Genomic DNA, 16838 nt, shown 5'->3' with positions numbered 1-16838 from the left:
CATATCTATATAGAAAATTTAAAATGTACTTTACTTAAGATTAAACATTGACAAAAACAATTACCCACCAATTTTTCTATAACAACATAACATAAATTAATCCCCATTTATTTTTTCCCTCTAAATTTCAATTAATCAAAAGCAATGTTATTTTTTAATCGTTAAAAGTATAAAAAAAGTTTCATTGTTTTTTGATCAAATGTAAGAAAAAATACTTGTTGTAAAATAAGTAGCAAAGTTTAATTTATCAAAGTAAATTAATTAAACTATCTGCAACATTATCACCTAAAATGGCAAATTCATCATCCAATGTCCAAACAATATCATGTAGGCGTTTAGAAGGTCCCATACCAAAAGATGAACTGGGATAATGATTAAGGAAATCTTCAATAAAATTATTAATTCTAACATTTGAAAGATCCATTTGATAGGTAAGAACTTCTAGAAAAACTTTGACAAAATTTAGTTCCTTAAATAGTCCTTTTCTTTTATCTTTATTTCGAATGACATCTGTTGTAATCAAAGAATATAAGCATAAAACACGCTTATAACAAAAGTCTAATTCATTTTCAAGTTCCAAAATGCTTAAATGATTACTTATTACTGGGCTTCTACGTATATAATAAACTCTTTTAGGCATTGTGTAAACTTTATTATCTATAAAAATAAAATTAAAACTAAATTACTATTTTAAAAAAGTTACTTTTTTTGTAAAGTTCTATCAAATCCAAAAGTAAAATAATTTCATTTCTAAACCATTTTTTAAAATCTTCTGAGTCAAAATTTATTAAATTCATTTCTTCATTTATTGTATAATATATAATAGTTTTAGGTTTTTGAAGAAGTTCCTTAGGTGACAACTCCACACGTGTTACCATTCCAGGAAGTGATTTATCAAATGTTATATAACTTCCCATTCCATTCTTATCATAAAGATCCTCAAGATATTGATTAATTTCATCCATAGGATTTGGATTTCTTTCAGCAACAACCCTTCTTAAAATGAAATTATTTAATTCATAAAGTATATAGTCTAGATGAGATTTGTAAAACATTTGAGTTCCAGTAGTTGATGATGAATCTTTAGATGAATATAAATGCCTATCATTATTAAAAATTCTTCCAAATCTTTGATAAAATTTACCATTCATAGTAATTAGAAATCTATAAATAAATAAAAATAATATCCAATAAAAATATTTATTTCTCAATTTATTATTTTTAGTTATGAAATATATTTTTTAAGAAAAAAAATGCTAATTTAAAAGTACTATGATAATTTAGAAGACCGTTTAAAAATGTCTTTTAAAGAGTATCATTATAATGCTTTACAATTCAACAAATAGCTATTTAAAATTACATTTTGGTGACGAATTAGACTATAAAATAACATTTATAAGGTAATTACCTATTTGGTAATACAATGTGACAACAAAAATCTATCTATACTAGTTACTTAAAACATCAGAAACTAGTAATTGTATGTTTTTTTTATTTAAAAACAATTATTCAAAGAAAAAGTTAAAAAAGTATATATCTATCTTTTTAAAAATACACCAATTGATTATTGTTTATGGTATAAATATATATATTGAAATCTTCATACTTAAGATAGTTATCAATCATTATTTAAAAAAAAAGTTTATTTCAAGAAAAATATACTTTTTTTGTAACAATAAATTGTTTTGTACCAATTGTAATTATTTTTTAATAAAAAGATTCTACTACATTTTACTCATAATATTTACACTACATTCTTTATATAATTAGGATTTTTTTTTTGTATAAAATCAACAAAATTTAACTGATTATAAATATTCCAATCATTGATATATACTTAAAAAGTATAGTTGGTTAAATTTTAAATTTAAAAAAAAATTATACAGAATCATAAGTTTTTTTTTTCGTTACAGTCAAATATCAATAAATACAGTAATCTACATAATGTTCTATATTTTCTATATATGTTGTGTTTTATCATTGTCCAATAGCAGAATGTATTACACTCATTAGGAAATATATACCATATGAAGTAGTATAAACCATATTAGTTAATTTTATGTATTGAAGTTAAATTTTCATGGTAGAATTTTTATTTAGTGACACTTTATCGACTGTTCTTTATTTATTACAATTTTAATCAAATAATTTTTGTTTCTTATCTAGTTATTTATTTTTTACTTTGACTATGAATAGAAAACTTTAAGAGATTATTATTTTATATGTTATAAGTAATGAAAGAAGAATTTTTTTTACATACCTATTGACTATTATTAATTATTTAGTTTTGTAATAAAAAAAATGAATGTAAATCAAAAACTTTGTTTATCAAGTAATAGAATAATTATAAAATTTTTTAACTTCAAATATAAAGTGATATTTAATCAAAGATAAAAAAATAATAATTTTTTACATTGATCCAAAGAAGCTAATAAAATTATCGATTACACAGTGCATCAAAGATTGAAAAGAAAATTTGAATCCATTTCTATCAGTATTATAGGTAATGTCCGATAAAAAGTGATCAGTCAAAAAAAAACCCATAAACAGAAAAGAAGTTGAAAAAAAGATTTTATTTATTGATATAAGTAACCAATATCAGATGTACAGTGTAAAGCCTTCTCTATCACTAAGAAAAGTTAACTTCATCTATTGTTTTTTTTATTATCTTACCCTTAATTTCTTTTGTTTGATTGATCTCTAAGTCTTCTATCTCTGATAAATTTTATAAGTAATCATTTTTTTTGATACATATAAAGCCATTTCATTTGAAATGTCTTTTTGACGAAAAACTTTTTACCTTTAAACATTTTTTTTTACACATTTACTGTTTTCTTATCTCTCCCAATATTTGTCATCAGAATTTTTATATTTTTATATATTATTTTTTTTTTTATTTTTTTAATATTATAATAATATCTTTTTTTAATAATAATATTTTAGTTGTTTTTTTTTATAGAAACATCATGGGAACCAGTCGTATATTTGTTCCCATTCTTGCATTGACGTATATTGTATTGGATCTAACTATCAGCAGTATAGCTTATGGATTCTATCATGAAGGTTATTATTTTGATAAAAGTGTAATGACAAAGCTTATTACACTTCAAGATGGATATGGTTTCTTGACATCACCCATTGAATTTAGTGTTGTTGCTATTTTACGTGCATTTGTTGTTATTGGAGGAGTTGTATGTTTTTTGATGAATAAATATCCAGGACTCAACTTTGTACTTGTTTCTGCAAATTTTGTTTCATGGTCATTGTCTTTTGTTAAGTTATTGGCTTTATCTGAAATCACCCAATATCATACTTATCCTGGTATTTATATTTCATTGTCATGGAATTTTATAGCTTTTGTCAATCTTACAATTTTATGGTGTTTATATCTTGATTGTCCAGAAACTCCTGAATGGTTACAAAAATTCCATAGATTTTTGGAGGATAAATTTTTGTGTTGTAAAACATTAAAATCAAAAGATCAAGCATTTATTACACGATTTATTGAAGAACAGGATGAGGGAAGATTACTTATTGATGATGATAATAGAAGTGAAAATAGCAGTAGGAGTCATGTATCAACACGTACAATTATAGATGATGAACAAGTTACTACATTTAAAAAAATTGAGGATGATGATGAATTGGTTGAAAAACTTACAACAATGTCACATGTCTGGAAAATTATTGTCTATTGCAAGTATCACTGGACATGGTTTTTCTTTGGATTCTTTTTCCTTACAATTTACTCATCTGCTCGTATTTTTATTCCATACATGACAGGTACTGTCTTATCAAATATTGTTTCTGGAGGTGGTTATAAAGCTTTAGTTGATTCTGTTGTTCTTATGGCAGCATTAACAATGACAGCAACAATTTTCTCTGGTCTTCGTGGTGGATCATTCCTTTATGCAACATCATTAATTCATAAAAGAATGAGAAATGATTTATTTAGAAGTTTGACACAACAAGAGATAGGATTTTTTGATGAAGCTGATACTGGATCAATTTCATCACGATTAACTTCTGATTGTGAAAGAATGTCATCTTTGATTTCAACCAATTTAAATGTTTTTATGAGAAATACTGTTATGCTTGTTGGTGCTCTTGTTTTTATGTTTTGCATGTGTTGGAGATTAGCTTTAGTAACAATAATTGCTGTACCACTTCTTGGATTTATTAGTAAAGTTTATGGTAGTTATTATGATATGCTTGGTGAAAAAACACAAGAAACAATAGCTGATGCAAATAAGAAGGCTGAAGAAGTTTTATCTACAATGAGAACTGTTAGATCATTTGCCTGTGAAATTAAAGAAGCTGATCAATTTGAAACATGTCTTTATAGAACTCTTGATGTTAGAAGAAAAGAATCACTCGCATATATGGGTTACACATGGATGAATGAATTTTGTGATAATGCTGTCTTGGTAACTGTTCTTTTTTATGGTGGTCATTTAGTTCTTTCCGGTAGAATGACATCAAGTCATTTGTTGAAATTTTTACTTTATCAACTTCAAATTGGTGAAAACTTACTTCAAATTACTTGGGTATTCCAAGGTCTTATGCAAGCTGTTGGTTCTAGTAGAAAAGTTTTTGAATATATTCTTAGAAAACCAAAAATTAAGTATGATGGTAAAGTAATGAATCCTGTTCAAGGAAAAGTTTCATTCAATAATGTTTCATTTAACTATCCAACACGACCAAATCAACCAGTTTTAAATAATATGTCATTTACTGTTAATCCTGGTGAAACAGTTGCTTTTGTTGGTCCTAGTGGAGCAGGAAAAAGTAGTGTTATTGCTTTGATCCAACGTTTCTATACACCAAATGCTGGTACTATTACAATTGATGGAGTTCCAATAGATAATTATAATCATGAATATTACCATCAAAAAATTGCTTTGGTAGCTCAAGAACCTATATTATATTCTGGAACTATTATGGAAAATATTAAATATGGTTGTAGTTGGATAACTGATGAACAAGTTTATGAAGCTGCTAAATTAGCTAATTGTCATAACTTTATTATGGATCTTGAAGATGGTTATGAGACAACTTGTGGTGAAAAAGGAACTAAAATGTCTGGTGGACAGAAACAAAGAATTGCCATTGCTAGAGCTATGGTAAGAAAACCATCTGTTCTTATTCTTGATGAAGCAACTTCTGCTTTGGATGCTGAAAGTGAACATATTATTCAGGAAGCATTAAATAATTGTACACAAGATAAGTCTGTTTCTAAAATTGTTATTGCTCATCGTCTTAGTACTATTGAGAAGGCTGATAGAATATTTGTTGTTCAAAAAGGTGTCATAATTCAAGAAGGAAGTCATCAAAAACTTATGGAAGATAGTGATGGACTATATTATAATCTTGTTCAAAAACAACTCAAACTAGCTGATGAAGAAGTTGGTATTTTGACAACAGTCTCTCCAATTAGTGATAGACACGGAAGAAGTAGAACTGAAAGTAGAAGGAGTGATACAATGTCTGTTTCTACTCATCAAGCTACTGATAACGTTTTTGGAACAAGTATTGGAAGTTTTGGTAGAACTGGTTTGGCATTAAGACATCAATCAGTCACAAATACTATGGATCATATAAATGATACAGATATTCAGTGATAAATCTTTTTTAAAAAAAAAAAGATTTTTATTGTTAATTATTAGTAATATCGTTTTTGATAATGTTGTTTATTAAATTATTAATAAAGTTATATGTTATAGAATTTTGTCTTCATATTTTTATAGTATTATGGGTTGATTTTTCCAAGTTTTTTATTTTTTATAATATAATAATTGTAATAAAAAAATTAGATAAATTGTTAACAAATTAAAATTGATAATATATGATAAAGTAATGTTTATATAAAAAGTTTTAAGAATACAAAAGTGAATTATTATTTAATAATCTTTTTGTTAATTAATAAAATCAAGTGTCAATAATTATAATAAAAAGTTATTACAAGTGTAAACTTTTTTTACCTGTAATGATTTCAATTCTTTTCCAAAAACTTTTTAATTGAAATTGACTATCAGTTTTACCTCCATCGCTTGCAATCAGTAAACCAGTAAGTTCATCAACCTCTCCAAATATATCGTATAACTTATAATTGCTAAGATATAAATTAAATAAATTTATAATACCATAATTGGAGGCTAATTCAATGTCATCAGAAAAGTACATAATTCGTTTATTGTTATCTATTAAACAATTATCTTCTAAATTAGCTAAATACTTAAGAATTTCTTTAAAATTGAATGGTTTCAATCTATCAAATCTAGGTCTGTCAAATGTTAGTCTACTTATTTTTAAGAAAATTTGCATTTTTTCATTAATTAATTTATGTGGTATCATACATGATCCAAAAAGTGAAAATGTTCCATCAGCAAAATCTATATCTACCGTATCCATTATATAATGATTTCCTAAACAAAAATAAAGTTTTTTTTTTCATTAATATTTCTAAAACATACCACTAGGAAATTTAATACCTAAGCTTACTCGAAAAAAATAATTTGAATAAGAATTTTCAAAACAAACTAAAGAACCTCTAATTCTATATCTTTTAATTTCAACATAATTAGTAAAAACACATCCATTGATAAGATAATATAATTGAAAAATAATAAAAATAATAATAAAAATTTTCATTAATAAAAATTTTTAAATATTAAATATCAATATAATAATCTATTAAATACTAACAATTAAAATTCAAAATTTATTTTTGTTTTAATCAAAAAAAAAATAATAAAATATCTGTTTTGTTTAAAAAAATATTCTCTATATACATAAAAATAATAAAACTAAACAATTAAACACATGAAAATCATGGCATCGAGAAAAAATTAATATATTATATATTTAATCAACCACAAATTTTCTTCGGCATATGTTTTTTTTTTTTCTTCTTTTTATATGACCTTTTTATTAAAAAAAAAGGAATATATTGATAAAAAAAAAGAAACTACTCTTGAGAAATATATAAATTAGGAAGATTTTTTTTCTATATATAAAATTAATATTTGAAAAAAAATTTTTTTCTTTTAAAAGACATATCTCATACAACTACCCGAATGTCCACTCATTCCGGCGAGTGATTGAATAGTGACTGGATTTATGGTAAAATCAGCAGCCAAATACAATCCATGTTCTACTATTTGAATTTGTGGTGATGATATATCTATTGGTAGTCCTGTATTTGATGGTATTGATACTTTAAGTCCTTTTCCAAGTATATCATTACCAGCCTAAAATATATTATTTTTATTAAATAAATGAAAAAAAAAAATTATATAACATACTTTTTCAAGTAATTCTTTACCAAGATTACCTAAATTATCTAATGCATCTTGTGGTAATCCAAGTGATCCATCTCTATCTTTAAGAGATAATGAATTAATTTTTAATGTACCAAAAACTTTATCACCAGATGAGGAAAGTGTTGCAACAACAATAGCTGAAATAGAAATAGTACCAACTCTTTGTGGTGGAGTTGTACCATCAATAAATATATCAGCATCAGCATCAAGATACCCTTGAACAGTTCCACCATTCATTGCTGATAAGATAATTGCTGGTGCTTTGGTTGTACGAATATTAACAGCTAACAATTTATTTGGATATTTTTCTCTTATAGCTGGTAAAATATCACCAAAACAAATACCAAGATCTTCTAAACCACCATCATCAGCTCTTTTTTTTCTATTATTAAAGAAATTTTTTATTATATGAGTACGGACACCTTTCATTTTCATTTTAAATGAACTAACTTCATCTGTCTCAACACCATGATCTTCTAATTCATCTTCATCATCACTACATGTTGTTCTTAATAAATTACCTACTTTTGGTGTTTCAGGCCCTATTCTAACAGAAAAGAATCCAGCTCTATGAGCATGATATAATAATGAATTAAGAGTAAAATCTGATATAAGACCATCAACCATTCTATTACTAACTGGATATGGAAATTGTAATGGAAATGGTCCAAATGGTGTTGTACCTTGACCACCTGGTGAAAATTCACCATTTATATCAATAGTAAAGTCATTTGTTGTAGCATATGTATTAAGAAGTTGAAGAGTTAAATCAATATTACTAACTTTATTCCAATCTAAATAATCTATTAATTTTCTAGCTTGTGTTAATGGATCTTCAACATCATTAACACCAGGACATCCAGCACATGGATTATTTGCTATTATTGATGTTACAGCACCAAATAATTTTGATTTTTTAACTAATTGATAAAGTGATTCTGAATTAATATTAAAGTTAACATCTCTTGTTAATCGTGGATGATATGCTGGTATAAATTGTTGTTGTTGATCTAAAACAGTATAAACTCTTCTATTAGTTGGTACACCATTCATTAATGTTTCTGAACTTCTTATAGTTAATTTTTGTGGTACTCCATTATTTACTGATCTTGATAAAGCAGCATGAACAGTTTTTTGTGGATATTGTGGTTTTGGTATTGATACTGTAGCACTTGATGGAACTAAAGCAGATTGTTTTAATTGCCCAGTATGAGGAACATTATTAGTTGGTAATGGAACAATTTCTTGATTAATAGCAATATTTTTGATACCTTGACATGTTGGTACAGAACAATGAGCTGGTGTTGCTGACATCATGCCAATAATAGTATCTTTTATTTGTAATAATGATAATGATTGTGGTAATCCAGTCAATTTTCCATTTAATTTTTCATTAACAATTTGTGGTAATTGTCCACATAATTTTGATGGTATCATTTGACGTACCTGTGATGAAACTCTTTGCCTAAATTGACTATTAACAATATCTCCAATAATACCAGCATTCTCAAGATATGCATCAACATAACCTAACTGAACATTACATGATGCAACACGTATAAATGGTGATCCTGTAACTGATCTTTCAATAACTAGTTCTGTTGTTATAGAAACTTGATGAGCATTCATTTGAACGATACCATTTAATCTTATTGGTAAAAGAACAATAATTTGACCACCTAAATTTCCTGTTATTCCAATATCAAGATTTTGAACAGAAATAACTATTCTATTTGGTGGAGCTGGATAAAGTAATATCCTTTGTGGACATCTATATCTTGAAACATAAATATTATATATTTGTATACATCCACTAACTTCTCTCATACATTGTGATATTGGTGGTATACGAGCTCTTTTAATTTCATCATTTAATAAATTTCCTATTATTGATGAAGCATATTGAAAACCTCTAGAATTAACTCTAACTCTCATTCCAGGATATCCTCTAGTACCACCAAGAAGTACTTGATTAAAATCTAAAACAGGTGTTACACCTGGAACCATTTGCATTGGTCTTTGGGGCATGATCATTGGACCAACTTGTGGTCCAAAATTTTGTTGTTGTTGTAAAACTTGATGTCCAGCATATTGTATAGGTGTTTGAGGTAATTGATGATTACCATGCATAATATATTTAATAGTAGGTCCCTGATAATAATCATTATACCTTAATTGTCCATATACTAAAAATTCTTTTGTACATAAAAGTACCACCAAAAAAAGGCTAATAAGCCTTTTATTTATCTAAATAATAATAAAATTATATAAAATAAAATATTACTTACATAAATCATGTTATAAAATCAATGTATTAAAACCTCTTTTAATATCCAAATAATAAAGTATATCTAAAAATTTTTTTTATTTATTAAAAAAAGAATAAAAAAAAATAATACTTAACTACTATAAATATTAATTTATTTTTAAAATATTATAGTTAATTATCCTTTATTTTGACTATTTACCTGTAAATGAAAAATTATTAATAAAATTATTAGAAAGTTGTAGTAATAATTATATTTAAAATGTATGTTAAGAGATATAAAATTTACTTTCATAAAACATTTTATCATAAATCATTCATTTATACCAATTATTATATGAAAAGAAAAAGTTTTATATATTAAAAGGAAATTATTAATTAATGTTTTTTTTATTATTTTTACTATAAAGGGTAACTGTTAATAATAAGTGTGACAAAAATATATGAAATGAAAGAATAATTCTTTTAAAATAATGAGCAAGAAGTGTGAAATATATATATAATTTAAATTAAATTAATAATATGATTCAAGTTTTTGTTAAATATATTTACTTTAATTCCAAATATATTTTTATTTATCTTTTTTTTTTGTCATAAAATATAAAATAAAAGTTTTTTTATAGTAAAAAAAAAAGATAGTAAAGTACAATTATTTAAGATATTAATACTACTTTTTTTTTTAGGATTAAATGATCCAAAATATAATTTAAGAAGGATAAATAATAATAACTTTAAACCACATATAAAGTAATGATAAAACTTTTTATGAAATCAAAATTTATAAAAAGAAAAGATATATTTATAAGAAGAGGAATTATTATCTTTATGTAAATCTTTACTAAATGTTTTCTTCTTTATTTTTTCTAGTACTATTTTTTATACATAAAAGAGATATATATATATATTTCTATGAAATGTATATATAGTATAAATTAACTTCTAAACGTGCTTAAATAGATATATGTATATTTTTATAGGAAGAAAAAAAAAATATATATATATAAGCCGGTTCATTAATAAAAATAAGGCAATAAGAGAGAGAGAGAAACCTGGCTACACCAACAAAAAAGACACATCAATTTATTACATAAAGGTAAATATTTTTGAAGGCGGATGAAGTTGTTCCTTTTCAAAAATAAAATTAATTTAAAATTTAAGAATAAGTATAAATATCAAGGAAAAAGGTTTGTAATTTCATGAGATAATAATAGTATAAAAATTTTTAAATAATGATTTATCCTATTCCTTTTCTTAAAATTTTAAATTTTTAATTAACAAAATATGATTTATATGTAACTACATCAAAGGATACTTTTATACATACATTACTTCTACTCAATTTTAGGTATGTTAAATTATCGTTATAACATACTAAACAGGTTTATTTTTCCATAAACTTTTAATATATCTTAGCATTTTTCCTTTTCATTAAAAATAGAAAATAAAAAAAGATTTTTTGAAGAAATTAAATCAAACATTGTTGAGATAAAAATTTTTTTTTTTTTTTATCTTTGTTACATTGAAAATAAAGATAATTGTTAGTAAGAAAATAAGCAAAGAAAAAAAAAAGGAATGTTGAAAATAATTTTTTTGTACTACTTAATAATAGTCAGCAAATAAAAATACAAATTATAAATTAATCAAATAAAATCATCTTTTATGATATTGTTATTTTAAAAAAGTTATCGTGTTAATTTTAAATAATTAATCATATAAACATTAAAATAATATCTTTAAGCTACAAGAGAGACAAGATAATCAAGAAACAAAAAGTAGTGATTTAATATTTGATATTATTTTAATTAATTTCCTATTTTCCTTAAAACACGTTATATCTTATTATTTTAAATTTTTCACAAAAGATACAAAACTGTGTAATAATAATTATATATATATATGCATACAAAAAAAAAACACATACAAGTTACTATCATTATAGATATTTATATGTTTACAGTGAGGAGAATTGAAATATTATATAGAAACAAGTAAATATATAATATATATCAAATATAATATTTTTACAAAGAAATTGTAGACAATTAAAGATGATAAAAGTAATATTTGAATGTGTTTAGAAAAGCTGTTTTAATATCATATATATAATATTATGTATATATATATATATTAGGTAGAGGTATAAATATTTAGACACAACAAACTATGAAACATCACAAAATACACGCCCTTGAGATAAAATATTAATAACATTAAAAAAAAATGTTCTTTCAAAATATTTAAACAAAAAAAAAAGATTCTTTTTTAAATGATTTTAAATAACATAAATATTTGCAAAAAAAAAGGCACTTTTATCAAGTTTCTTATTAATAAAATTTCTGATTCTTTTTTATCATCTCCCCCCTCCATTAATTTTTAATGTTTATATCTATTTATCCTGATCTATTGTATAATTGTCTTTTTTATTTAATTTAATATTATGTAAACTAAATTAAGCAAATTTTTCAAATAATTCATTTAAATTAATGTTGTCAAAAAGACAATCTAATAGCATAAATAATAGAAAATTCATTTTTATTTAAAAAGAACATATTTACAATACCATTAATACAAACTACAATAAGCCTAGGGCTACAAATGACCATGGATAGTAAAATTATACGCAAATATTTTTGAAATATAACTTTTTATTATCCTCTTAAAGTTAAAAATTTTTAACCGAAAAAGTTATATATATAATGAAAGCATCAATTATTATTAAAGATTATATATATTTGAACATTAATATACAATAAAATAAAATTACTTTTATTTCAATAAAGAAGTTTTAATATATAGATATTATTATATAGTTAATGACAAACAATAGTCTCTTTCTTTCCCTTAGGTTGTGGTTTCTTCTTTTGTAAATACATTGATTAAAATCATATTTCTATATTTACCAACTTTTCAAGGTAACATATAATTTTTTTTCTATCTCTTCCCTTAATAAAAAAAAGAAAATTTGCTCCAATATATTATTGTTTTTCCATAATAAATACATTCTTTTCTACACTCTACTTCTTTTGGTAGCACTAAATTTTTTCACTTTTTTTTTTAAAATTATATTTGTTACCATATCAAAGTACATTTATTTTCACTTTCATCAACTTTCATCAAATTATAAATTAATTTTAATAACATACATTTTAATTACCCATTTCTAACAATAAAGTTAATGACTCATATCATTCAGATTTAAATATATATCAAGTATTTTATCATTCTTTCTTATAATCCTTTTTCTATACCAAAACATCATACAATGAAACACATACTTTAATAAAATAAACTTATTTCTAGCTTCTTTTAAATTAAAGTATTTCAAATGACTCATAGATTAATATTTAATTTTATTTATGGTTCATTATTTTAGCACAAAAAAACCGGTGCCAAATATCATGTGAAAAGATGTTTCAAATAAATGTTAAAAAAAAAGAATTTAAAAGCAATCACTTCACAACATAATTATTATCATTTATTTTAAACAAGTATTTAAAGTTATGAGAAAAAAAAAATTTATCACCCGCCAGTTTTTATTGGAATGATACTTATTAATAATATCAACTTTTTTTTTGATAATAATATATATTGGATTAATTTTACCTTTCTTGTAATATATATATTTAAACTAGGTTTTTATTTTGAAGGACAATTTGATAGTTGATTATAAAAAAAAAGTTTTCTTTATAATGAAAGAATTTAATTCATTTATAAAAAAGAAAAAAAAAACAAAATGAAAAGGTAATTAGAGATATATAAAAATAAATTTATTTTAATGTTGATTCCTAAGTAAATAACAACCATAGATACATTTAAATAAATTAAAAAAAACATTATTACTTGATATTAAAAACATTGTTAATAAAATTAATTTGTATATAATAAAATGTACAAAACAAAAAATAATCTTTTTTTAATTTATTTGTTTGAAATATTTATTCATATTGATTATTAGTATTCAAAGAAATTCATGAAAAATTTGTAGAAGCAGAGACTGGTAATTTGAAATAAAATTCACCACCAAATAATAAAACTCTTTAAAAGTTATCAGTTCTACTTTGACATACTCTAAAATTTTACTTTTCATAAAGTACCCTAAAATAGTTTTGTTACAGAATGTTGTTTTTTTTTGAAAAAATTTATTAAAAGTGATTTTTAACTGTTTCATGATTTTTATACTTATAATACAAAGAGCCAAGAATCTTTTATTTTCTTATGTAAAGTTATGTATATTAATAAATAATTTTTTTTATTTCTTTTAAGAAGTATTTTGGAAACTTTTTTTTATTATTTTTCTTAATTAAAATAAATTTTCTTCTTCCTTATTATCATACAAAGATACATAATAAAATATAAATATTTTTTATTTAACACAAAAAAATATTATAAATTAATTTCAAACATTTTTTTTATTGATACAGAATATACAATATTAAGTTAAATGAGAAGACCTTCATAAATCACCTTGTATATTTAAGGTGATTTCAAAGAAATCCATGAAAAATCAGTAGGTGGAGGAGGGATGACTCTTTCAAGTTTACTTCCAATTTCACATTCCCTAATTTCTGGAAGGCAATCAATATACATAAGTCTAACTTTAACATCAAAGTCAGCCAATTTCTTAACTTCAACAATTGATTCAGCTGTAATTAATTTATCATTTATCAAGCTATTTAATCCATCTATCCAAATATTTACTTTTTTTTGATTACTCAAAGCAATATTAAAATCAGGATCTTTAGAACCATTTATACATATACCTATACCTCTAGAAGGAATCTTAAAAGTACCTTTTCTTCCATATGTTGATAACATATACTCTGCATAAGCTTCCTCAAAAATACATGATGTTATCTCCATAACAGGTAATTTTTTGGCTTTTGACATATTCATATCTAAACAATTTTCATTCTCAACATCTTGATACCATAGAAATCTTTCATTTCTATCTAGCTTCCATAACCAGTATCCTAATGAAGTAATTTTATTATTACCCTTATCTTTAGGAACTTTATAAAAAACACACCCTTTTTTCATTTCATTTTTTCTATTCTGTTTAACAAGTTTTTCCATCTTTAATCTTAATTTAGGTGTTAAATGCCTAATAGCATCACTCTGAAGTTCACTTTGATCTTTTTCAAATCTCTCCAATTCCCAAATTTTCTGCATCTGATAATATGAAAATTTTTGTAAACAATTATCATAATCTTTTATAGATAAAGGATTAAATTCTAATGATCTTTCTAATTGTTCTTTTACAACTTTAATAACTTTCATTAAATCTTCACTTGATGCATGCATCTCTCTCCACGTTCTTCTGAAAAGTCTAACAGATAGTGAAAATAATTCATGAAAAGGTGATTCTATTGTAAAAAAAATTAAATGAAGATTATCTTCTTTATTAGTTTCATTGGATTCTTTTGAAAATGTTGAAACGCGTTTTAACTTGTCTGTTATTTTTAAACATCCTGAATTTTCAGATTTTGATGGAACAATTGAAAATAAATCAATTAATATTGATACTAAATAAATAGAAACTATTGGAAAAGGCCATGATGATGTTTCTTGCCAGACAATATTTTCTGAATTTATATCTCTTAATAATTGAGGATATTTTTCATCAAAATATAATATTGCTTCTAAAACTAATAAACCTGGAGGTGTTTTACTAACTAAATCTGTAAATTCATTCCAATCAACATTTAAAGGAGGATAAACATCAGAGAATGAGGATGTTGAGATGTCATCTTCCTCAACACCAAACGTAGTTATTGTAGCTGCTCCGAGTGATTTTGTGGGTGATGTATGATAAATACTACCATCAAAACTACATGGATTTAGTGATTCCATATTTCTTATTATTTCTATCTCAACTTCTGATGGTTTTTTAAGAGCTTTCATAGCTAGATCACTCATTAAAATTACCTGAAGATTTTTCATTGGTTTACTAAGTTCTTGATCTAATTTTGTTGTATCTTGTCTTTTAAGAAGTTTACATATCATACTTCGAAAAGCATTATTTTTTAATATTTGTAACATTTCTATTTTTAAACATTCATCAGCTACTCCATATAAAGAATTCATTAAATTTAATATTGCTATTGGAATTCTTTTATCTGACTTTTCCAAATGCATTATTAAACTTTCAAAAGGAACTTCTCTCTGAAGTTGATGTAACTGATTTTTTTGACATTTTTTTAATATAAATTCTATAACATTTAAAGATGCATTTAAACTTTCATTACTTTCTAACTTTGTTCTACCACTAATGTGTGAGGCAACCTCTGATATAAATTTATTTGACAATCCAAACCAATATGATGTTGCTTTATCTTTATCTTCTATTTCTAATGTAGTCATAAGTGTAAGAAAAATATTAAATAAACAACTTAATGATGTTCCATTTTGACTAAATTTACCAGCCTCAATATATGAAATAATTTTTCCAATACCACAATGTTTTTCAAATGCTTGTAAAAATATTTTATCTTTAGAGAGACGTTCCATAAGTTGAAGAGTTTTTAAAGTATCCTGCCCATACTCTGATCCTGTTTTTATAATATTCTCAACATACTGAACATAATTATTTGGTGATGCAGTAAGTATAAGAATAAAACCTTGTTTTAATTTATTTATACGTTCCTCTGTCACAAAAATACCATCCTCCTCAAATGTTAATGAGTATCCATCAATTTCATCCTCAGATGGTAATTCTAATTGTCTAATAATATTTTTTAAAAATTCACTTACAGTATCAGTCTAAAAAGATAAAAATTATATATTAAATTCTATTGATCAATTATATATGTATATACTTACACTTTTATCATATTGAACATAACATGATAGGTATTTTGGATCAGTGGGATATTTAAATGGTTTTATTAAATAATTAGAAATAAATGGATCTAATTTAACAGCTCCCTTAAAGACTGACTGAGGTAATCGTATATCAATTGGATTTAAACCTTTTCCTATAATTCCATCAGACTGTTGCATCTTATTATTTATTATTATTTTTTAAATAGAAATTAAAAAAATTTAATTTAGTAATATTTTATTGATATATATATAAATTTCTTTAAAATTATGATAAAATATTAAAATTATTATATATACAAAGTTGTTGAATGATAGAAAAGTATTACAATAATATAATGTTATAGAAAAATTTGGCAATGAGAAAAATTATATCAAATGAAATGAAATGCACAAATGAAAGTAACGATACTCCAACGTGGGTACTTTTT

At 23.7% G+C, this 16838-nt stretch overlaps 5 protein-coding genes across 5 annotated transcripts; 1 reads left to right on the top strand and 4 right to left on the bottom strand.

Annotated features, from left to right (window-relative positions):
- Positions 1-247: 247 nt before the first annotated feature.
- SRAE_2000132400 (Hypothetical protein) lies at positions 248-1151 on the bottom strand (the record flags this gene model as incomplete). Its single annotated transcript, XM_024652262.1, has 2 exons — positions 248-657; positions 704-1151. 2 exons carry the CDS (start codon positions 1149-1151, stop codon positions 248-250), a joined length of 858 nt encoding a protein of 285 aa, XP_024505856.1.
- Positions 1152-2966: 1815 nt separating this feature from the next.
- On the top strand, positions 2967-5621 carry SRAE_2000132300 (ATP-binding cassette sub-family B member 9; the record flags this gene model as incomplete). Its single annotated transcript, XM_024652261.1, has 1 exon — positions 2967-5621. One exon carries the CDS (start codon positions 2967-2969, stop codon positions 5619-5621), a length of 2655 nt encoding a protein of 884 aa, XP_024505855.1.
- Positions 5622-5958: 337 nt separating this feature from the next.
- SRAE_2000132200 (Hypothetical protein) lies at positions 5959-6651 on the bottom strand (the record flags this gene model as incomplete). Its single annotated transcript, XM_024652260.1, has 2 exons — positions 5959-6425; positions 6474-6651. The coding sequence occupies 2 exons, from the start codon at positions 6649-6651 to the stop codon at positions 5959-5961; spliced, it is 645 nt and encodes a 214-aa protein (XP_024505854.1).
- A 395-nt stretch (positions 6652-7046) lies between these two features.
- Positions 7047-9619, bottom strand: SRAE_2000132100 (Lipid-binding serum glycoprotein, C-terminal domain and Lipid-binding serum glycoprotein, N-terminal domain and Bactericidal permeability-increasing protein, alpha/beta domain-containing protein; the record flags this gene model as incomplete). The annotated part of the gene is made up of 3 exons (XM_024652259.1): positions 7047-7250; positions 7305-9569; positions 9611-9619. 3 exons carry the CDS (start codon positions 9617-9619, stop codon positions 7047-7049), a joined length of 2478 nt encoding a protein of 825 aa, XP_024505853.1.
- A 4442-nt stretch (positions 9620-14061) lies between these two features.
- On the bottom strand, positions 14062-16587 carry SRAE_2000132000 (Engulfment/cell motility, ELMO domain and Domain of unknown function DUF3361 domain-containing protein; the record flags this gene model as incomplete). The annotated part of the gene is made up of 2 exons (XM_024652258.1): positions 14062-16347; positions 16408-16587. 2 exons carry the CDS (start codon positions 16585-16587, stop codon positions 14062-14064), a joined length of 2466 nt encoding a protein of 821 aa, XP_024505852.1.
- Between the last annotated feature and the right edge of the window lie 251 nt (positions 16588-16838).

Source organism: Strongyloides ratti (genome assembly GCF_001040885.1).
Source record: "Strongyloides ratti genome assembly S_ratti_ED321, chromosome : 2".
NCBI classification, from domain to species: Eukaryota; Metazoa; Nematoda; class Chromadorea; order Rhabditida; family Strongyloididae; genus Strongyloides; species Strongyloides ratti.
The sequence above is the reverse complement of the archived record's forward strand: the minus strand, read 5'-3'. Positions and strand labels throughout refer to the sequence as shown.